At 34.6% G+C, this 24,892-nt stretch overlaps 1 protein-coding gene and 3 long non-coding RNA genes across 4 annotated transcripts; 1 reads left to right on the top strand and 3 right to left on the bottom strand.

Annotated features, from left to right (window-relative positions):
- Positions 1-12,461: 12,461 nt before the first annotated feature.
- On the bottom strand, positions 12,462-13,269 carry LOC113467251. Its single transcript, XR_003391398.1, has 2 exons — positions 13,126-13,269; positions 12,462-12,977 (listed from the first exon to the last, which is right to left on the bottom strand). It is a non-coding gene; the product is annotated as an uncharacterized LOC113467251 (long non-coding RNA).
- A 524-nt stretch (positions 13,270-13,793) lies between these two features.
- Positions 13,794-14,449, top strand: LOC113467255. The gene is made up of 2 exons (XR_003391399.1): positions 13,794-14,196; positions 14,278-14,449. It is a non-coding gene; the product is annotated as an uncharacterized LOC113467255 (long non-coding RNA).
- A 2,234-nt stretch (positions 14,450-16,683) lies between these two features.
- On the bottom strand, positions 16,684-17,506 carry LOC113467253 (lysophospholipid acyltransferase 5-like). Its single transcript, XM_026823334.1, has 2 exons — positions 17,409-17,506; positions 16,684-16,935 (listed from the first exon to the last, which is right to left on the bottom strand). Exons 1-2 carry the CDS (start codon positions 17,427-17,429, stop codon positions 16,684-16,686), a joined length of 273 nt encoding a protein of 90 aa, XP_026679135.1. The 5' UTR covers positions 17,430-17,506.
- A 5,841-nt stretch (positions 17,507-23,347) lies between these two features.
- Positions 23,348-24,231, bottom strand: LOC113467256. Its single transcript, XR_003391400.1, has 2 exons — positions 23,814-24,231; positions 23,348-23,560 (listed from the first exon to the last, which is right to left on the bottom strand). It is a non-coding gene; the product is annotated as an uncharacterized LOC113467256 (long non-coding RNA).
- Positions 24,232-24,892: the final 661 nt, after the last annotated feature.

Here is a 24,892-nt window from a genome sequence, read left to right on the forward strand (position 1 = left end):
TTGTTAAAACTTTAAAAAGATAGGGTAACTGCCAGCCAATATTGAGTCCAGCCATCGTTAAAGTTAACAATAATAAAATACAGAAATTCTTGTTAAAACTTTAAAAAAGATAGGGTAACTGCCAGCCAATATTGAGTCCAGCCATCGTTAAAGTTAGAAATTAATGTCATTACAAGATTCGAACATCCACAAGAAATTGCAGTAAAACAATTAAAACCATAATAAATGAACTTCAGTTTAAACATCATCAAATATATTCCAAACTCTCATAAAAAAATATACCTAAGGAAAGGTGGTTGAAAAGTTTGCAACGTCACTCCTTCATTGAAGGAATTAGAACATGATGTGTGATGGCCCTCTTTTCTTAAAGGGAACTTTAAGTCGAATTAATGATCTTTCGACATATGTACAAATTTGGAACGCCTTCTCAGGATAAAGATTACCTGCAGTCAAAATGGCACATCCACTAATATTAGAGGATGTGCCATTTTTCCAAGAAGGAATAAAGGTGTATTTTAACAACCTGGTTCAGTAGTACTCATTTTATTAATTCATTAAGCTGATTAAGGTGTTATATTTCTGCGACTGAATATAGATATTTGTAAAAATTGTTTGTCGATAGAATAAAATGTACGTCAAAATTGCCTTACCTCTTTTCTGCACTAAAATTAGAAATCTTCGTAAACAAAAATGCATTGCAACTTTCCGGTCACACTCTGCCGAGTGAAATACAGTAAAAAAATATATTTCTTTTTTCCACAAAAAAATTCAAGAGTTATGAGGCTGTCTGAGAGTCATAAAGTGGTCATTTATGACGTAGTAAAACCACAGGAGTCAAAATAAATGTGCCTAGAGACTTTCTTATTGAAATCTCATATCTGTGCGTGCATATCAGTATTTTATCCGGACCTAACCCACTTGAACGTAAGTGCGTAAGCATAGATGAGATGATAATGCATTCCAGAGAAATATTCAAACTTCGGGGGCAAAATATTCCTGTTATTAGGTAGAAGTAGGTATCATAGCAGGATAACTTCGGGAATCCTGCTTGTCAATGCCTCAGGTAGCTGTACCGTTAACTAAATATAGGTGTTAGAAAATCTGTTAAATTTATCCTTGAATTTCAGTATCGCACCCTAAACTTGGGTTACCTACTACCAGAGAAATATTCAAACTTCGGGGGCAAAATATTCCTGTTGGGTAGAAGTAGGTATCATAGCAGGATAACTTCGGGAATCCTGCTTGTCAATGCCTCAGGTAGCTGTACCGTGTGTACCGTTAACTAAATATAGGTGTTAGAAAATCTGTTAAATTTATCCTTGAATTTCAGTATCGCACCCTAAACTTGGGTTACCTACTAACCTACTTCTCGTATAAAAGCCTTTGTAGGCAATATACCCACTCGTACCCGTATTTGTCACAGGGCTGTACCGTTCTATTGGTATTGGTAAAAGGTCTATTGGTATTGGTAAAAGTAGAGTCACCGGGTGTTTAAGCCCTATTTTCATCAATACCAATAGCACAGAGACCTATATTTTGACGTGCCTGCATACAAAGGGAGAGATTACGTCACACTACTGAGCTTGCAAGTGTTTTTCAAGCTCGACGCATATTTCACACCAAAAAAGTTAATGCAAAAAACTATAAAAGCACCTAACAATGGCAACAACTCGGTGTTCTTTCGGATTTCATTATTTTTTACAAATGTTATTTTTTCCTGCACTCTTTTATTTATGATTGAACATTGAAGTAATATTGTGTCAAGCAAGTACCACATCAGCGTGCATTGTCTAGACTTCATTTCACGCCTTGAATGCTTTTTTTCTTCAAAATTTATGGCATAACTTTTTTTTGCAAGAAAATAAATAAATAAAAAGAAATCCCGCGAAAGAAATCTTTCCTGAAATGCAGTGGTATTTGAAGCTCGTAAAACAAAATAATTTAGTTATAATTTATTTTTCAGTAAAAAAATATTTTTAATGATTTCTGTGGGGTGTTGAGTGTCTGCAGACCTACCAGTAGGTAACCAACATTTTAGAATATTTCCCTCCAACTTTTAGGGAGACTATTTTTTAAAGTTCAATGGTTAGCTTTTCTTGTTTGATATCTGTAGGTAGATTTTGTTAATTGTTATTCATAATCATAATATTCTCTAGGCAGAAGAATCTAAACCTCCTTTGGTTATGTACCCGTTACGAACGTATCTACCTAAAACCTAGTTTTTTGGCATGGATTTTTACAAGGCAAGTATTCAAATTTCTGAATTTCTAATAGGTCCAAGGTAGGTATCTAATCTATCTACCAGTTCACGTGGTAATTCATATTTACGAGTTGCGAGATTTTTTACCCAAAGTAGGTAGAATCTAAAGGTAAATACTCATTATCTACAGAAATCCAAAGCACAAGTCTACATGCTCATAAAGCTTGTTCCCAAAATTAGTTGGCTAATAGCTACATAATACCTGCTTCTACTTCTTTCGGCGCAGAAAAATTGCAATAAAAATTAATGGACTACAAATTTCAATACAATTTTTTTCTCGCAAAAAATAAATAAATAACGATAAATACCTACCTGGTTTCTCCTTGTATGAGATTCAGATGGTAGCTTGAGCTTGTATAATTATTATTTTTCTTTTTTTTTTTTTTTTTACAGTGCTTCTTTCGGCGCAGAAAAATTGCAATAAAAATTAATGGACTACAAATTTCAATACAATTTTTTTCTCGCAAAAAAAAAAAAAAATAAAAAAATAAATAAATAACGATAAATACCTGGTTTCTCCTTGTATGAGATTCAGATGGTAGCTTGAGCTTGCATTATTATTATTATTATTTTTTTTTTTTACAAATTTGCTACAAGATCAATTTCTGTTTGGGGAAATTAGATTTTATGGAAATTTAAAAAAATGGATTGGTTTATCTTCAAACAGAATCAAAAAATATTGACAGCTTTATGTTATTTGCTCGCGGCAATCAGTAGACTAAAATTGAGTACCTATTTAGATACCTACCTACCTACCTCAGTAAATTAATAGTTTAACGTCATTTAGAAGAATTAAAAATCTGGTGTGAACATCACACGACTTTCCTTATCTTATTGAATGATCCTTATTTGGGTGTTCTTCTATTGTAACTTTTAAAATATATCTAACCGTTTAATCAGTATAGCTGAAAACCGCCAAAAAGCAGTCAAAATACCGCCTACCTTAGCACCTATCTGAACCAAAAGTATAATATTACATACCTACTTGTCACATTTGTGGACTACATACCAAATTTCAAGTCTCTAGCTTAAATACCGATCCCGAGATATCATTGAATTACACCAAAAACCGCCAAAAAGCGGCAGAATGCCGCCAAGCGTTGCCCCGATCGAACGTGTCGCATCCTTGTCACATTTGACAGCTGCATGCCAAATTTCAAGTCTCTAGCTCTTACCGATCTCGAGATATTTTGTTTACAGACATACAGACAGAAGGACAGACGGACACACACACACGGACCAATGGCTGAAACTTTGTATTTAGGCTCTAGGGACCTCAAAACGTGTTTTGGCACTAAAAACTGACCATCGAAAATTTGACCCGATTACATTACTTTCCTTCCTATAGGATAAGGAAAGTAAAAATGGGTAGGTAACCTAGGTGGTTTCAGATGATTATTTCTTGTCAAACTTTTTCCCCTTTCCTCCTAAAAATATTTACACTCTCAGGTATCTCTATGTAGAACAATACCAAAACTTATCTACATATCATGTACTAAGTATTAGAAGTTGTAGGTACTTTCGGCACCTATGTTTATAATGTCTGCCCAAATGTGCAGAGCTCAGAGAACACACAATTACACAAATGAAATCTGTCCTCATACAATTTTCCATGCAAATGAAAGGATATTGTTGTTTTCGTCATAAAACATTAAATTTCTCTCATTCGAAATAAACGCAGAAGAAATGTAAAAATTATGCAGATTACCCCCACCTTTTGAGCCCTTTTTTTACGGGAGAAGAAAACTAAATTGATAACCCTTCTGTTCTAGATTAAATCCGTTAAAGAAATGATGTAATACACTCTCAGGTATCTCTATGTAGAACAATACCAAATTTTCTACATATCATACTATTAGAAGTTGTAGGTACTTTCGGCCCCTATGTTTATAATGTCTGCCCAAATGTGCTGAGCACAGAGAACACACAATTACACAATTGAAATCTGTCCTCATACAATTTTCGATGCAAATGAAAGGATATTGTTGTTTTCGTCATAAAACATTAACTTTCTCTCATTCGAAATAAACGCAGAAGAAATGTAAAAATTATGCAGATTACCCCCACCTTTTGAGCCCTTTTTTTTACGGGAGAAGAAAACTAAATTGATAACCCTTCTGTTCTAGATTAAATCCGTTAAAGAAATGATGTAAAAGTGAAATAAATCAATTGAAAATTGATAGGGATAACTATGTACCAAGCAAGCTACCTCTTTATGCAAAAATCAGATGTATTGTGAAGAAAAAGAGGATCATAGGTATCAATTGAAATGAGGGCTGGCAATTTATGCAAAATTGTAGACATTCTTTTCAATAAAAAATTGAAATCGGACTATAAAATATTGAGAACAAATAGAAAATAGGTGTAGTTTCATGTCGGCATTTGAAAAAAAAAAGTGATTTGCATACGAGTAGGTATATGAATAAAAGAAATGTGTTCCTAAAGCTGTTCCTGATACTTGTGAGTGATTTCATATAGGTAAATTCATTTGATTTGTTATAAATAATTAAATAAAATAAATATGTAAAATGAATAGCAGGATTCTGAAAATAGAAAATTATTGTGACGCTATTTTGTACACAAACAAAGACTAAAAGGTTCAAAGGCCAATGAAGTACAGCACCAAAATTGAGGTAAATTAGCAGAATCAATTCCCTGATATGGTGCGCTTGACATCTCCACTAATATCAAACGAGATAAGTATAGTTCAATTGAAATCTCCACTGATACAAACAAACGATAAATGGATCAATTGACATCTCCACTAATCTGGACCTTAGTCCTGTATATTTAATTTCTCATATTTTAAAGAAGGTCTCTTCCTCTTTTCCTACTTGCTTTAAATAACTGCATAGTATGTCACATGCTCAAGCCTGGATTATTTTAAAAGCTTTTTCTCCATCTACTATTAAATTCTGATAATGGTTTTTACCATACTACCGAAATCCATTCTTACAACTTGTTACCACTATTACTATGTTATCAACTTATCACTATCACTACTATTACTAGGTATAATATTACTATCACCCAAGTACCTAGCTATTAGAGACATCTAGAATGTGTGAAAATCAGGTAACACATTCCCGCGACGTTGCTTTATAGTTACCTATACTACTATGAGAGGTTTATAGTTACCTCTACTATTACTATGAGAGGTGCCTATAATAGGCTACACTATTTGGCTATTATCCTGCAGGCGACAAGTCCTCAATTGGAAATCCTGTATTGCGCTGATTGAAATACCAGGCAACTTTGGGACCGACCGAAATCTGAGCCACGTTAACACCAAGGGACAGACAATATCGCACCTGATCTATCAGTGAATCAACACATTACCGCGACGTTGCTTTATAGTTACCTCTACTACTATGAGAGGTTTATAGTTACCTCTACTATTACTATGAGAGGTGCCTATAATAGGCTACACTATTTGGCTATTATCCTGCAGGACGCAGCGCCGGCGCCTTAATTAGACATGGCACTAGACCAACTGAGCATTGGACACACAAAACTAGCCGCCAACACTCTTTACGCTGGCCATCTCTTTCACTTTGGTGGACACAAAGTGGTCGATTGCTGGCCCTTCCTAAGATGGAGTGATTTGTTGTTGTTGTTGTTGTAGCGGCTTTAGCTATAGCCGAAAGGTGATGACAAAATAGAGAAAATAGCTCTTCTATCAGCCATACTCAAGCGGCTTTAGCTATAGCCGAAAGGTGATGACAAAATAGAGAAAATAGCTCTTCTATCAGCCATACTCACTCACAGGTGGAGTGCTTTGAAGTAGGTACCTATACCTATTGATAGAGAGGATGATGAGACTTGTTGTTCCAGGACTAAAAATTTACCTCGCCCAGACGCGTATTATCCGTGGAAGGTAGGGAGCACCTTCTCTTCCTTTCTACGGACTAAAAATTTACCCCGCACAGACGCGTATTATCCGTGGAAGGTAGGGAGCACCTTCTCTTCCTTTCTACGGGTTTCTCATCTCCCCCCAATTTAATACCACTTGCCGAAAATAGTTTGTTGTAGCGGCTTTAGCTATAGCCGAAAGGTGATGACAAAATAGAGAAAATAGCTCTTCTATCAGCCATACTCACTCACAGGTGGAGTGCTTTGGAAGTAGGTACCTATACCTATTGATAGAGAGGATGATGAGACTTGTTGTTCCAGAACTAAAAATTTACCCCGCACAGACGCGTATTATCCCTTTGTGTCACGAATTAATTTTTCTTCGAATTTTTTGATGTGAATATGTTTTTAGGGGTAAAAAGAGCCCAGGAAACCAAATTTTTCGATATTTTTTTTTTTTAAACTTACCATTTGCGAGATATTAGGTGGTCTCTGTGCAAAACCACTATGACACACGGTTCAGTAAGGTGGTCTCTAGGTGAAACCACTCCGTGGAAGGTAGGGAGCACCTTCTCTTCCTTTCTACGGGTTTCTCATCTCCCCCCAATTTAATACCACTTGCCGAAAATAGTTTTATTTATGTACCTCGAACCGCTTTCGTATTACCTACTTGAAGGCGCATTCTTTTACATCCCTGCCTATCCAACATCGGAAAAGTTTGGTTAGAAAATGAAGACTGAAGCTGAGTTCTTGGATGGGTTAGTTCTTGGTGGGTGCATCTTCACAACTATCTCAATAATATCAATTTGACATACTATGAAATATCTGATAGTAGGTATGTACGGGTATACTATAGACGACAGTAACCTCAACAATGATCCAAATAGTCTTTACATAACAATGCCAACGATTCTAACCATTTTCCGAACTGAAAACATCATCTCTCAATCTGAAATGATCTCTTGAAATTCCAGTAGAAAGATGTTTGTGGAGGGAAACGGCTTTCCATACTTCCTTCATTCCCCTATCACATGGAGCTTGTATTTTTTTAGGGTGAACCAAGCTGACTATTTTTGCGCTATTCCTGAAAGCAACGACCACCTTTGTATTTCGCCTTTCCGCAATATTTTACGCCATATTTTTTGCATAATGCAAAGTTCTTTCTGGACGGGGCATGGATGAAATTTGTGCCACAAAGACAAAATATGACCTTAAAGGTTTCCCCTCACATCTTAAAAAACAATACCTGATCCATGCTCGTAAGGTGTTGGAAAGTTATGAAGGTACCTCAATGGGAGAACATAATAATCGGGTATTAGGAGGTAGGTCCTTACTTCTTCTGTAGTAGGAAGATGTTTGTGGAGGGAAACGGCTTACCATACGTCCTTCATTCCCCTATTACATGGAGCTTGTATTTTTTTAGGGTGAACCAAGCTGACTATCTTTGCGCTATTCCTGAAAGCAACGACCACCTTTGTATTTCGCCTTTCCGCAATATTTTACGCCATATTTTTTGCATAATGCAAAATTCTTTCTCGACGGAGCATGGATGAAATTTGTGCCACAAAGACAAAATTATGACCTTAAAGGTTTCCCCTCACATCTTAAAAAACAATACTTGATCCGTGCTCGTAAGGTGTTGGAAAGTTATGAAGGTACCTCAATGGGAGAACATAATAATCGGGTATTAGGAGGTAGGTCCTTACTTCTTCTGAAGAACTGGTTTCCTTCATCCTCACAAATTAAAACCCAAAATTAAACTGTCTTAATTTATAGTTTACCTGCACACAAATTTATTTAAATTGTTATTTTATTTTCAATTGCTGTGGATTTTTTTCTTCCTTTTTTTTTTCGTTATGAGTTTTTTTGCGAATCTTTGCAGTTATTCGCGCACCTTCTCAGGCATTAAAGTTTTATCTTTTATTGCTAAATTATCATCAATAAATTAGTTAATTCGCACCTTGGATGAATAAAAAATATTGATGGTTTTAGTGCACTTTAGCCTTTCAATTTCCGAATGAGCGAACTTACAATCGGCCAGGAGCTGTATGAAGTTGATACCAACATAAATACCTGCATAACAGCATACATGCCTACCTACGCACACCTCCCAAATAGGTATACCTTAATAGTTGTAAATATCATTACTAACCTACTTCTCGTATAAAAGCCTTTGTAGGCAATATACCCACTCGTACCCGTATTTGTCACAGAGCAGAGGTCTATTGCTATTGGTAAAAGTAGGGTCACGGGGTGTTTAAGCAGTTACTTTCATGAATACCAATAGCACAGAGACCTATATTTTGACGTGCCTGCATACCAAGGGAGAGATTACGTCACACTACTGAGCTTGCAAGTGTTTTTCAAGCTCGACGCATATTTCACACCAAAAAAGTTAATGCAAAAAACTAAATATCATGATACAAATTTTGAAACAAGGCACTTGTCTACATACCCAGAAAACGAAGGTACTAACCTATGGTCGCAGATTTCGTATCGAATTCCTACACAACCCTTTTTTTTCAGCACTTCCGTTAATTCGTCATGGGAACGGAGAAATTTACAGGAAACAAATTAGAAATTGAGAAGTCTGGATATAAAGCTCAGGTTTCTTTGGATATAGGAAGGTACCTATATGGATGACAGTAATTAAAATGTTATGTATAGTGTCAAGATTTCGTCCTCTCTCTAATACTATGCAAGAGGTGTGAGTGACAGAAAATCAACACCATTCTTGCAAGCATTTGTGGCTGAGAAACAGCCAACTTGTACATTATTTATGGGAAAATTCCAACATGAGTAATTTTGTACGAACGTGGGAGAATAGTTAATGATAATTACAACATATAGGGAGGTACCTATATGGATGACAGTAATTAAAATGTTATGTTTAGTGTCAAGATTTGGTTCTCTCTCTAATACTATGCAAGAGGTGTGAGTGACAGAAAAATCAACACCATCGTTGCAAGCATTTGTGGCTGAAAAACAGCCAACTTGTACATTATTTATGGGAAAATTCCAACATGAGTAATTTTGTACGAACGTGGGAGAATAGTTAATGATAATAACAAATGTACGTACAGACCTACTAGGAGCATGGTACCAATTTGGAAATGGTGAGTTCAACTCAGTAGGAAAATAATGATGCCTACACAATATTTTAACACTTTAACCAGTTCACACTTTTTATGAAGGGGAAAACTGATTTCTTTTGTACGGTAAAAAAATATTGATGATACAAAATGTCACTAAAAAACATGAAATGATGGATTGATATTTTACCTAAAAATATTTTCTTTCAGAATTCATTTTTTCACGATTACAATAAATGTATACCCGGTCTTAAACTCCTGGGTAAGGATATAGGTAGATCTTGGAGCTATTCTTTTCTTTATCAAAAATTGTTTAAACGTAAAACAAATGTACGTACAGACCTACTAGGAGCATGGTACCAATTTGGAAATGGTGAGTTCAACTCAGTAGGAAAATAATGATGCCTACACAATATTTTAACACTTTAACCAGTTCACACTTTTTATGAAGGGGAAAACTGATTTCTTTTGTACGGTAAAAAAATATTGATGATACAAAATGTCACTAAAAAACATGAAATGATGGATTGATATTTTACCTAAAAATATTTTCTTTCAGAATTCATTTTTTCACGATTACAATAAATAATGTATACCCGGTCTTAAACTCCTGGGTAAGGATATAGGTAGATCTTGGAGCTATTCTTTTCTTTATCAAAAATTGTTTAAACGTAAAACTAGGTATAGTTTGAAGAAATAATGTTATTTTATTAAAGTAAAGCAGAATGATTAATGATAACGCCTCAGACTTCACGCTAATCCAGCGTGTCAAAAGTAAAGGCTTGCTTGTTGATGACTAGGTTGATAAAACATGAAACTCTGTCCCTGTTCTACTTTCAGTGTGAGAAAGAAAAATAGTTTCCTTCTAATAATAGGAAAAACTACTAGAAACTAAAGCTATATCACTAGAAAATAGAGCTTAGACAATTACTAAAAATATCAGAAACATCGACTCCTTGTTTTCTACATCGATCTAGAAAAGAGGATTGGAAATTTGGCTGTCAATACGTTCGCGTTCCTTTAGTAAGTAGGTAGAGAGATACTTAAATAAATTTGATAAATAAAGCTGGTGTAATGGCCCCCTAGAAACTTCAGTTCAAGTGAAAAGCTCTCCTTTGAAGTTGATGGCACAAAAGAAGAATCCAAAAAGTGACATAAAAAACCTAAGCTAGATTAAAATTATATCACCAAAGTAGGAATCTATGAAATCGGAAGTTTGCAACTCTGGGAAAATTCGTAAAAAGGCGATGAAAAAGTAAAATAAACAAGCTGGGTCCGTCCCTCCGGGATTTTTTTAGCCCGTAGTTTATTCGATCGTGGTTAAAGAATACCTATGTACCTACCTAATTCAAATCCACAATAGGTAATTACCTACACATACCTAGCAAAGCTACAGGGAAAAAATCGCAATCTCTATCAATTAAATCTGAAAAAATTCAATAGGTAATTACCTACACATACCTAGCAAAGCTACAGGGAAAAAATCGCAATCTCTATCAATTAAATCTGAAAAAATTCCTTTCTCTTTTGAACCATTTCTGCACGTAACTAATTAATTCGCAAAAATGAAATAATAGGTAATAGCAGGAATCGAGATGCAGTTTTTAATTTTTCATCAATGAAAAACCAATCGATCATTTTTCATTTTTTTTTAAAGTCCAGAACGTTTTCTATTCTGCATCAAGTGATACATCATTCGACAGGCCTTTGAGAAGGGGGAAAGTAGGAATTTATGAAATCGGAAGTTTGCAACTCTCGGAAAATTCGTAAAAAGGTGATGAAAAAGTAAAATAACAAATCCACAATAGCAATAGGTAATTACCTACAAATACCTAGCAAAGCTACAGGGAAAAAATCGCAATCTCTATCAATTAAATCTGAAAAAATTCCTTTCTCTTTTGAACCATTTCTGCACGTAACTAATTAATTCGCAAAAAAAATAATAATAATAGGTACCTAATAGCGAGGTAGTTTTTGATTTTTCTATCAATGAAAAACCAATCGATCATTTTTCATTTTTTTAAAGTCCAGAACGTTTTCTATTCTGCATCAAGTGATACATCATTCGACAGGCCTTTGAGAAGGGGGGGAAAAAATCACATTTTTGTTTGTCATTAACAAAGGAAAACACCCAAACATTGAAATAGGAACACCTAGCTAGGTATTATACTCGTAAGCCTTTTTTTTCTGGGAGACAGGATTTTTTTCAAAAAAGGGTTAGTCAAAATATAGAACGTTTTCTTCTCGGATTTTGTTGGAAATTAGTTCTAGCGGCAATCGATTTTTGATCAAAAAAGGGTTAGTCAAAATATAGAACGTTTTCTTCTCGGATTTTGTTGGAAATTAGTTCTAGCGGCAATCGATTTTTGAAATAATAACAAATTTAAAATCATAATGATCTAAATTCTAACGGATTTGAGTGTAAAAAAATATAATAACTAGACCACACCTGTACATGGGTTTTTTTTTATCTTACGTCGATTTTTTTCTTTACTTTTTTAATTATTTTACTCTAATTCTCAATAAGTTTCTCCATGGCCTTCAGTTGGCTGCCAGCTCTGGTTCGATCCCCGTGGAAAAAAATATGTAAAAAATACAACAAGATTTTCTCATTGAAAATTAAAAATCAGTCCTTTATTCTCAACTTTTGGTAGGTACAGTATGATAAAAAAGTAAAAAAAATAATAGAACAGTTGCGCTTACGTAGGTGAAGTTTCTAAGTCAAAGAGCAGAAAAAACGAGGAACAATGGAATTTTCCTTTTTCTTCTACATCTTACGTCGATTTTTTTCTTTACTTTTTTAATTACTTTACTCTAATTCTCAATAAGTTTCTCCATGGCCTTCAGTTGGCTGCCAGCTCTGGTTCGATCCCCGTGGAAAAAAATATGTATCACAGATATAAATAGAACAGTTGCGCTTACGTACTACGTAGGTAAAGTTTCTAAGTCAAAGAGCAGAAAAAACGAGGAACAATGGAATTTTCCTTTTTCTTCTACGACTTCTACATCTGAAATCATCAATGAAAATGATAAAACAACTATTACATAATTTTAAAACAAGCTGGATCCGTCCCTCCGGGAATTTTTTAGCCCGTAGTTTATTCGATCGTGGTTAAAGAATACCTATGTACCTACCTAATTTGTTGAACATTCTGATCCCTCAAATGGATTCGCTATTTCTCTGGATATGAATAGAAAATATATTTTTCCTGATTAATTATTATCTGAAATCATCAATGAAAATGATAAAACAACTATTACATAATTTTAAAATAAAAACCTGAACATTCTGATCCCTCAAATGGATTCGCTATTTCTCTGGATATGAATAGAAAATATATTTTTCCTGATTAATTATTTCTTCATTGATACGATAATTTATAAATTTCGATCATATGGACAAGTTTCTTCTAATTGGGAGCACAAGTTATGCATAATAGTTATTAATGATTTGAGCTATCTACCTAACCCTAATGTTTGAAATCTGACGACAAGGGCAGAAAGATTCATCCTATCATTAGGAAATTAGAAAGATGACAATTTAATAATAAAAGTATTGCAAATTGTGAATGCTTCGTAGATATTCAAATTCGCACCCTGAATTCAAAGTGATCTAGAACACTGAATAAAATTTATATCTAACCCTTAAAACACTGCTCTTGAGTTGTTTTGTAATTTGGGTAAATGAATTTGATTTGAATAAATGATCCAAGAGATAATTAATCATGTTAGAAATATTAGTCAAAAATCAAAAGTCCTCTAGTATCAAGGACCTAGGGTTCAAGTAGAAACTGCAAAAATCAAATTTTGCTCTTGAGTTGTTTTGTAATTTGGGTAAATGAATTTGATTTGAATAAATAATCCAAGAGATAATTAATCATGTTAGAAATATTAGTCAAAAATCAAATAGGGTTCAAGAACCTAGGGTTCAAGTAGAAACTGCAAAAATCAAATTTTTGAAATAACATAACACAATATCAAAACATGTAAAGAGAACAATTGAGGAGCAGATTGGAAAAAGGGCCTGTGGGCCCACAGGCCCTTTTTCCGTTCTCTGCATTTTTAGCTTCCACAAATGTACTTACAGACCTACTAGGAGCATGGTACCAATTTGGAAATGGTGAGTTCAACTCAGTAGGAAAATAATGATGCCTACACAATATTTTAACACTTTAACCAGTTCACACTTTTTATGAAGGGGAAAACTGATTTCTTTTGTACGGTAAAAAAATATTGATGATACAAAATGTCACTAAAAAACATGAAATGATGGATTGATATTTTACCTAAAAATATTTTCTTTCAGAATTCATTTTTTCACGATTACAATAAATGTATACCCGGTCTTAAACTCCTGGGTAAGGATATAGGTAGATCTTGGAGCTATTCTTTTCTTTATCAAAAATTGTTTAAACGTAAAACTAGGTATAGTTTGAAGAAATAATGTTATTTTATTAAAGTAAAGCAGAATGATTAATGATAACGCCTCAGACTTCACGCTAATCCAGCGTGTCAAAAGTAAAGGCTTGCTTGATGATGACTAGGTTGATAAAACATGAAACTCTGTCCCTGTTCTACTTTCATAAATGAAATATAAAGGTAATAATTAAAAAATAAAATAAAAGGGCATTCTTACGTACCTATCTGTTGTCCAAACAGATATTGACTTCACTTTTTTAATTTTTTGAAGTAGGCCAAAATGTGATTTTGTCGATACGACTCCATCAGCAGAGAACAAAAGAAGCCAAAAAATTTAGGGAAGACAAATTAAAAAGGACCAAATTAATATTGATTCAACAGAGACAGAAAGACTTGAAGTCAAAGTGTCATTTTGGACAACCATTATAAAAACATATAATAAAATAAAATGAGTATAAAACGGAAGGATAATAAAAGAGAAAAAATACATTGAAACAAAAAAGGCAAAGTTAATATAAAAAAATATTTATTTAAAAATAAACAACACACGTTTAAACTAAATTTCCTACGTAGGTAAATAATTGGGTAGAGGTAAATCAATAGAAATTTATTTAAAAATAAACAACACACGTTTAAACTAAATTTCCTACGTAGGTAAATAATTGGGTAGAGGTAAATCAATAGAAAGAAGAAAAAGAAAATCAGTCAATTTGATATACTCGTAATAATTTGCCACAGAATGATTCCAATACATTTTGACAAACTTTCACTCCTATTCCCTGAACCAAGGGTATGAAATATCTACCTACGAGTAAAAGGTGAAAAACATTCAATAGATCAGTTGCGCTTACTTGGGTGATGTTTCAAAGTCATAGAGCAGGAAAAATGAGCTATTCCCTGAACCAAGGGTATGAAATAGTTCCCTACCTACGAGTAAAAGGTGAAAAACATTCAATAGATCAGTTGCGCTTACTTGGGTGATGTTTCAAAGTCATAGAGCAGGAAAAATCTTCCCTGAACCAAGGGTATGAAATAGTACCCTACCTACGAGTAAAAGGTGAAAAACATTCAATAGATCAGTTGCGCTTACTTGGGTGATGTTTCAAAGTCATAGAGCAGGAAAAATGAGGACCAACGGAATTTTTCTTTTTCTTCTACGACTTCTAGATACCGAGATAAATCGATTTAAAAAATACAGGTAAATCGTTAAGTTTGACGTCACGGCATACGCTCCCGTAGGCGATGACGTCATAATTCATGACTCCCGCTTCGTTTGTTTGTGCACTAACATCTAGATATACGAGTATTACTGTCTACCTACAACAATTGAAGTCTTTTGTAGATTTTTGTTTGGATTGTTCAGAGTTGAACTTTATTTTAGCTTTGGCCAGAGCAATATAGGCATTCCTAACACCTAGATATACGAGTATTACTGTCTACGTACAACAATTGAAGTCTTTTGTAGATTTTTGTTTGGATTGTTCAGAGTTGAACTTTATTTTAGCTTTGGCCAGAGCAATATAGGCATTTTTTCAAAATAAATAAAGGCACTATTACACTGAGGCAACATGAAGCATGTTCCAAGAATATATTGATCCGGGGCTTTATTTAGGGGGCCCCCTCGGACCTTTCTGCCTTCAGTTGTGTCCTCAAAATCAATCCAATGCAAAGTCTTTGAAGCATGGTTTTGGAGTATACATTATTGCAGTATGCTACATGTTGAGTTAGAGTGATTGCGCTTTAAAATGTATTATGTGTTAGTATTGCAATATTGCATAGGCGTGCCAAGCTAGGGGGGAAAGTGATTATCTACATTCTACATCAAAGCTGGAGATGATAGGGAAAGCAGACCATGACAGTAACAACATAAAAGTAGTATTATATGAGTATTATGACGAAGAAAAACGAGAGGGGATAGGGAAAATTAACCTCAAATTCTTCCATTCAGAAAAAAAAGTAATAATAAAAATAGGACAAACAAAGCTAACTTTGGTTTCATAGGGATCAGTCAAATAAAGGTTACCAAATTGATTTTTTGGATAACAGTTCTGATACCTCTATAACTGTTTATTTATCAAACACAAACATTGAGATAACATTCGGTATTGGAGACGGGTAAAAAGAGAGTGAGTTGTGAAAAAAGAACTACTCTATTCAGTGGACTACTAACTAAGTCAATGAGTCAGATCCTTACTAATAGATCAGTTGCGCTTACTTCGGGGTTGTTTCGAAGTCATAGAGCAGGAAAAATTGAAAAAAGAACTACTCTATTCAGTGGAGTACTAACTAAGTCAATGAGTCAGATCCTTACTAATAGATCAGTTGCGCTTACTTCGGGTGGAAGCTGCCTGTATAGTATCTACTTAATAAATATGGATGCAACACTCTAAACAATTGTGTTTGTGAATCATATAACATCTTATCATCTCAATAAGAAATAAATTAGTCATGTTGACTACACTTTACCCCACCTATATGCTAGCTACTTGAATAACTACTTATCTCCAGAACACTAGAAAATATTACATATTAATAATTGAAGGCCATTTTAGACCAAGGGCATAACTTAAAAGATACATCCACACATATGAATAAAAAATGGCATAAGGATGTTGCATACCTCCTGCACTTATTAAAACGACTTCTAGATAAATCGATTAAAAAATACTGGTAAATCGTGAACTTTGACGTCACGGCATACGCTCCCGTACACGATGACGTCACATCAAATGTCCCGAGCAAAGCTCCCTTGCAGGTAACGCATTAGAGCCACAAAGTCCACAGCCAGGACCCTAGACCTAACCTTGTTTTTTTTTATTCTTTACCTGCTTTCTCTCAAACACCTATTCTTTTATCAAACATATTTTTTCTTTGATTTGGTTAGTTTTTTTAGTTAAACAATTAGATCGCACAAAAGCACTGTAGGATTTTTTTTTCTTCAGAAAACTCAATTATTTTAGGTACTTATGCAATATACATCCAATGATTACCTACTTTGCTGGCACTAACTGCTGTAGGTACGCATTTATATTATATAACTACTGATTTTCCTAATAAGTCTCATTGATCCCCGTGACAGCTAGTCAAGAAGTCAATCATTCGTAGATTCCAATTTTTTCGACCACACAGGAAATCGAACCCGGTTCTTCGATGACGGTGGGGTATTGGAGATTGGAGGAAATGGTGAGTAATAATGGTCTTACCAGAGAGTATAATGGCCCCTTCGCCCAGTAACCATACCGAAATGTACTTGTAGAATGCACTCCGACCCCATACTCCTAGGACGAAGCTTCTCTTCCAGAACGGTGCATACTGAGGAAGCACAGAAACAGAAATTTTAGTTGTGTTTAGCATGAATGCTTATCACATTCATTGTCACAAAAAAATACTGTTTTCCCAAATCAATGCACTATGCTAAATTTTATGGCTTGACTTGGACTCGAACTACCAAGCCAACAATCCCAAGGATTTTGGTGGAAAAAAAGAAAGTTCAGAAACGTGAACTCTTTTCGAGCCTTTTCAAATAGCGTCCGAAAAAGTACATCTCTAGAACCTTTGGCCCTCGGACAATTATTTTGATCTACTGAAGCTGCTATAGAAATGCAGAGCTCAAGAATTGTAGCTCAAGAGTTCTATTTATATCGCTGTACTTCCTTGTTTAGATTGCGAGAGTAAAGGGACTTTTCAGAAAACAATAAAATTCTATTCTACTTCTGTGACATAATGGGACAACATCTTGTTCTAACCTGATCAGCCATCAAAATAAAAAAAAAACTTCTACTTACCATGTACTCATCACTGACCATATACTCGTCTGAATATATTATGTTGACTAGTTGGTAAATACCCAGATACGTGAAACCCAGTAGAGATCGAGTAATAGCGGTCTGAGTAAAATCGTTGTAAAGTTTTTCATTTGAATTGAAAATTGGGATTATACACAAAATTGTGTAAATTGATCAAATGGAATGGCACATTACGATTTGTCTCAAACTGCCTGAGGTGACCTTTTGGGAAATTTGGAGGATTCTACAAAAACGGGTGTCATCTTAATAAATTATTTTTCTAACCGATTCTAACAACCAACAGTACGCAATAAGAAGGGTTAAGCTCTCCTTACGTAGCAGCTTTCAATTAGATACTTATGTACCTACCTACAAATACAATGTACATCAAGAGTGTCAAGAAAAGGGAAAGGGGGGGGGGGCAAAAAAAGAGGTACCTCTATAACTGTTTATTTATCTAACACAAACATTGAGATAACATTCGGTATTGGAGACGGGGAAAGAGTGAGTGAGTTGAGAAAAAAGAACTACTCTATTCAGTGGACTACTAAGTCAATGAGTCAGATCCTTACTAATAGATCAGTTGCGCTTACTTCGGGGTTGTTTCGAAGTCATAGAGCAGGAAAAATGAGGACCAACGGAGTTTTTCTTTTTCTCCTACGACTTCTAGATCCCGAGATAAATCGATTTTAAAAATACTGGTAAATCGTGAACTTTGACGTCACGGCATACGCTCCCGTACACGAAAAAAACAACTGCGTAAAGTCTGACGTCACACATCTTTGAACTCTTTCATTAGAACGGAAAATAAAAATTGAATTTTCCACCTTTTACAGTTATTTTTTCGGAGTTTTGACCTCGGATTTGGATTTTTCCCAACTTTTTACATAAGAATTGACCATTTATTTATAATTTTTGGAGTTTTGACCTCAGATTTGGATTTTTCCCAAATTTTTACATAGGAATCGACCATTTATTTATAATTTTTACCCATTTGACCTCAGATTTGGATTTTTCACTACTTTTTACGTAGGAATCGACCATTTATTAATAAATTTTACCCAATTGCAACTGCTCCATTGGGCAAGGTAAACCTGGAAATTTTTCTCAACTTTTTACATAGAAATCGGTCATTTATTTATAATTTTTACCCATTTGCAACTGCTCCATTATACTTATAGGATAAAGGAAGTTGAAGAGTGAATTAACTGAGTTACATGTATAAGGATTTGACCTATAACTAAGTAGTTCACTGAAAAGAGTAGGTAGTTCTTTTATACAACTCATTCACTATTTACACATTCTCTATTGGATGTAAATAATATGGTACATATACAATTATACAGGATGGAAGCGGATCACCATAATAGAGGATCCCACCCTGTATTATTCTATAACTGAGTAGTTCACTGAAAAGAGTAAGTAGTTCTTTTATACAACTCATTCACTATTTACACATCTCTATTGGATGTAAATAATATGGTACATATACAATTATACAGGATGGAAGCGGATCACCATAATAGAGGATCCCACCCTGTATTATGGTTTACTTATGGTTCGACTGTATTTACAACACAAGTTTTAATGTACGCATTCAAGGGTATGCGGGACGTACTATACAGAAAATATACATACCTCGTCATTCATACATCTCTTCAATCTTATCGGAACACAAAATAACGAAATAATAATAAGTGGGTAAGAGAGTTAAGAGACTAAGAGCAGTTATCGAAATCTCTTTTTAAATCGCTATGAAACTCAGTCCAACAAGAGATGCTAATCACTGCATGGTTGGTACCTCGTTGTGGACGCCTACTTAATGTACGCATTCAAGGGTATGCGGGACGTACCATACAGAAAATATACATACCTCGTCATTCATACATCTCTTCAATCTTATCAGAACACAGAATAACGAATTAATAATAAGTGAGTAAGAGAGTTAAGAGACTAAGAGCAGTTATCGAAATCTCTTTTTAAATCGCTATGAAACTCAGTCCAACAAGAGATGCTAATCACTGCCCGTAATAAGGCAGCGTCCTGCATTCCTATATAATTTATCATACCCGGCCTACTCGTTTTATGATTTGAAAATCACTGATATGTAGGTATAAATACTTACATTGAAAAGTTCTATTTGAAGAAGTAGTTTGACGAAAATGTGCACTGAGTAAAATCGTTGTAAAGTTTTTCATTTGAATTGAAAATTGGGATTATACACAAACTTGTGTAAATTGATCAATGGCACATTACGATTTGTCTCAAACTGCCTGAGGTGACCTTTTGGGAAATTTGGAGGATTCTACAAAAACGGGTGTCATCTTAATATAATCACTGCCCATAATAAGGCAGCGTCCTGCATTCCTACATAATTTATCATACCCGGCCTACTCGTTTTATGATTTTGAAAATCACTGATTTGTAGGTATTAATACATTGAAAAGTTCTATTGAAGAAGTAGTTGGACGAAAATGTGCACTGAGTAAAATCGTTGTAAAGTTTTTAATTTGAATTGAAAATTGGGATTATGCACAAACTTGTGTAATTTGATCAATGGAATGGCACATTACGATTTGTCTCAAACTGCCTGAGGTGACCTTTTGGGAAATTTGGAGGATTCTACAAAAACGGGTGTCATCTTAATAAATTATTTTTCTAACCGATTCTAACAACCAACAGTACGCAATAAGAAGGGTTAAGCTCTCCTTACGTAGCAGCTTTCAATTAGATACTTATGTACCTACCTACAAATACAATGTACATCAAGAGTGTCAAGAAAAGGGAAAGGGGGGGGGGGCAAAAAAAGGGGGGGAAAGAAAGATCACTCACTCCATTGTACGATAGGCCTGAAAAGTGAAATGTAGTCAATAGGGGAAAAAAGAAGTAGGTAACTTTTGGATCGCACAAAAGCACTGTAGGATTTTTTTTTTTCAGAAAGCTCAATTATTTTAGGTACTTATGCAATATACATCCAATGATTACCTACTTTGCTGGCACTAACTGCTGTAGGTACGCATTTATATTGCATAACTACTGATTTTCCTAACAAGTCTCATTGATCTCCGTGACAGCTAGTCAAGAAGTCAATCATTCGCAGGTTCCGATTTTTTCGACCACACAGGAAATCGAACCCGGTTCTTCGACAACGGTGGGATTTAGGAGATTGGAGCAAATGGTGAGTAATAATGGTCTTACCAGAGAGTATAATGGCCCCTTCGCCCAGTAACCATACCGAAATGTACTTGTAGAATGCACTCCCGGAAAAGAGAGAGAAGGAGAAATAGATACAGAGTGGGAAGAAATAGAAGATGGAAAAAGGGAGGGAAAAGAGAGAGAAGGAGAAATAGATACAGAGTGGGAAGAAATAGAAGATGGAAAAAGGGAGTAAGAAATTTTAATATTAAAAAGTTAGAACTTTCAAGGGTATACACAACACTTGGTAAAACAAATTAAAATCAATAGGGGAAGAGAAGGAGAAAGAGAGAGAAGGAGAAAGAGAGACAGAAGAAAGAGTGGGAGAAGATATGAGAGAGAAGAAGGGAGAAAGAGGGAGAAAGATAGACAAAGCAAAGGACTAGGTGGGCTTCGCCTATTGTGTTTTATTTGTTGTTTCGCCCTCAAAATGATAATAAATACAAAAGTTGGGCATTTGTCCAAAAACATATGTGTGTACGGGGGAGGGAGGTTGAGAACATTTTATTCCAGTGTGCTACATGTTGAGTTAGAGTAATTGCGCTTTAAAATGTATTATGTGTTAGTATTGCAATATTGCATAGGCGTGCCAAGCTAGGGGGGAAAGTGATTACATCAAAGCTGGAGATGATAGGGAAAGCAGACCATGACAGTAACAACATAAAAGTATATGAGTATTATGACGAAGAAAAACGAGAGGGGATAGGGAAAATTAACCTCAAATTCTTCCATTCAGAAATAATAATAATAATAAAAAAATAGGACAAACAAAGCTAACTTTGGTTTCATAGGGATCAGTCAAATAAAGGTTACCAAATTGATTTTTTGGATAACAGTTCTGATGATTTAAATCTTTGGCCTGAATGAACGTGATACGAACTGAACGATGGTGAAACTGTTTGAGGATGGGTTTTGTTGGGATTGTTGGATGTTGGGATACAGCAGGGACTTGTGATGGGATATTCGTAACTGTGGTATGTTGGGATACAGCAGGGACTTGTGATGGGATATTCGTAACTGTGGTGCATAGGGAGTTGGGAATTTGGTGTTCTGAGGGAAGAAATATTACCTCGTTGAACAAAACCTAATCAAATCACAGGTGTAAACAAGTGCTCGTATGATGGAATCATAAATGATAACTAGGGATGGGGGAAAATATGTTGGGTGTGGTGTAAACAAGTGCTCGTATGATGGAATCATAAATGATAACTAGGGATGGGGGAAAATATGTTGGGTGTTGTTCTGAGGGAAGAAATATTACCTCCTTTGAACCAAACCTAATCAAATCACATGTTTGTGTAAACAAGTGCTCGTATGATGGAATCATAAATGATAACTAGGGATGGGGGAAAATATGTTGGGTGTACACAATAATTTAGAGAGGTCATAAAACAACACTCCTACAAGGTTCTACGATTTCACAGATAATTTGAATAAAATTGAAAAAGTTCACAAACATTTTCTTACTTAAAATTATAGAATAAAAATCTCAACTACAAGATAAATACTTAGAGCAAAAATATTGATTTCAAAATTCAAAATTAATTCTCGTCTCATTCATCAACCTAAGTCTAGTCGATTTTAAAATAATACCTACTTTGTACACTTGTATTTTTACATGAGGTACTGAGTAAGGAATAAACAAAAGTAAGAAAAGTCGATTATCAGAAGAATTTAAATTCACAATTTGTTTCACAATTTACTCATTTCTTAATCTCTCAGATTGGAATACTGCATGATTTAGTTGAAACAAAATAATAGCATCTTTCACAGTACAGCCCCGTTGAGATAGTTCAAGTCCCATAACCCCAACTTTTTTTCGAAACCTTCTTGTTTTTAGGAGAAAATGTGCCTTAATTTCTCACTAAAAATTAACAAATATACCTTAATTTCTCACTTACAATGAACAAATATACCTTAATTTCTCACTTAAAATTAACAAAGATACCTTAATTTCTCACTTAAAATGAACAAAGGTATCTTAATTTCTCCCTTAAAATGAACTTGCTGATTTTCATGAGGACTTTTCATACCTTTTGTAAAAAAATCTATTGAATACAAAATAGACACAACATCAATTTTTTCTAACTCTACTTGAATCACAACAAATTTTACATTATCAAGAACAATGGAGAGAAAAATTAAGTTGCGACCAACAAAGAAAAATTAAGTGGAGAGAAAAATTAAGTTGCCACCAACTTACAGGTATTCGGAAAAAGGAAAACTTCAAGTTAGGAAGAGAGAGGAAATTGTAAACATTTCTACCTTGGGGTTTCTACTCAGTTATGACGGAAGAGTGCGAGGAAAACTTCAAGTTAGGAAGAGAGAGGAAATTGTAAACATTTCTACCTTGGGGTTTCTACTCAGTTATGACGGAAGAGTGCGTTTTTGTTTACATTAATGTTAGAAGTCATATGTCTCGTTTGTGCGTTATTTTTCCATCCCACTTTAACATTCACTTTTAGAAGAAGCCTCCATTAACAAAGTGTTTACGATTTTTTTTCGTAAGCATAAAACCAACATATGTAACCATCTCAATGTAAAAACAGTTTACAACACACAGCAAAACACGGTGTTTGTGAATATAAGCGGCATATTTCGCTAAGAGAATCCAAGAAGTTTGACTTACTAATATAATCACATTTTATGTAAGCATGCTTTTTTCTAAGTACCTTATAAACCGAACAATATCAACATCTCATAGCAACCTTCAGTTTCGCCTCCATTAACAAAGTGTTTACGAATTTTTTTTCGTAAGCATAAAACCAACAGATGTAACCATCTCAATGTAAAAACAGTTTACAACACACAGCAAAACACGGTGTTTGTAAATATAAGCGGCAAATTTTGCTAAGAGAATCCAAGAAGTTTGACTTACCAATATAATCACATTTTATGTAAGCATGCTTTTTTCTAAGTACCTTATAAACCGAACAATATCAACATCTCATAGCAACCTTCAGTTTCACCTCCATTAACAAAGTGTTTACGAATTTTTTTCGTAAGCATAAAACCAACATTTGTAATCATCTCAATATAAAAAACAGTTCACAACAAACAGCAAAACAGGGTGTGTGGAACCCTAGGTTCTTTGCATATTTCGCTAAGAGAATCCAAGAAGTTTGACTTACCAATATAATCACATTTTATGTAAGCATGCTTTTTTCTAAGTACCTTGTAAACCGAACAATATCAACATCTCATAGCAACCTTCAGTTTCAACATGAAAATATAAGTATGTACATAATATGAATGTTGGAAATCCTAAGCAACAAAATACACATTTTTCAGGAGAGGGAAAATGACATCTCATTTTGCAAAACCCACAACCTTTGGGGGCACCATTTTGATTAATTAAGTGGTTGGGTGGAAAAGGTCCTAAAAGAGAACCTTGCCCACTTAGCAGCCATAAAAAAGCTCTTCGATGAATGTGTACTTCAATTACTGATTCATAGGTCCAATTTAAGCAAATAATCCCACAGCTGGATTTCACCAACATCTTTTCAGTTCATAGAAGGTCAGTTAAGCTAACAGCCTGTTAAGTTCCATTTGATTTGATTGGGCTAAACAGGGCTGGTAAGCTAACAGGCTGTTAAGTTCCATTTGATTTGTATAGGCTTAACAGTAAACAGACGCCACACTCAGTAATGAGCCAGGACTCAGATAGAGTACGGCATAACACGTGGTCACTGTAATTACATGATGAATGACGTCCGTGCCTGTAACACAAAACAATCAGGTTTGTTACTATCTAAACATATTAACAGGTGTATTTTCCAGCCCTTCAATATGCCTCTATAACTGTTTATTTATCTAACACAAACATTGAGATAACATTCGGTATTGGAGACGGGGAAAGAGTGAGTGTCGTCAGTGAGTAGTGAAAAAAGAACTACTCTATTCAGTGGAGTACTAACTAAGTCAATGAGTCAGATCCTTACTAATAGATCAGTTGCGCTTACTTCGGGGAACATATAGCTAAATAATATGTATGATGTAATTATGCTGACCCATTACTTAGTAGGTATGTCATTAGTTTAAGATGCTTCAATGTGATTTAAATAATAAATTACCTAGGATGAATAATAAATCACCAAAACCACCTCATTAGTTTTTTTTTCTTCTTTTTCTTCTTCTTCTTCTTCTATTTATTCCAACTTCACCTACTTATTTTGAAAACCAACAAAGTATGTACCTAGGTGGGTACCTAGTTACCAATTTTGTACCAAGAATTTAATTATTGATTTTCCTGACTAAAGCTCTGTAAGTACTTACTTGTGGAGCTTCAT

This window comes from Diaphorina citri, unplaced genomic scaffold (genome assembly GCF_000475195.1).
Source record: "Diaphorina citri unplaced genomic scaffold, Diaci psyllid genome assembly version 1.1 scaffold438, whole genome shotgun sequence".
NCBI lineage: Eukaryota > Metazoa > Arthropoda > Insecta > Hemiptera > Psyllidae > Diaphorina > Diaphorina citri.

Excerpts from the sequence above, each read along its gene's own strand:
- LOC113467253 (XM_026823334.1), bottom strand. The coding sequence starts at position 17,429 with ATGGTCAGTGATGAGTACATG. Across the intron at positions 16,936-17,408 it reads TGGTCAGTGATGAGTACATG|TATGCACCGTTCTGGAAGAG; the intron begins GTAAGTAGAAGT and ends GTGCTTCCTCAG.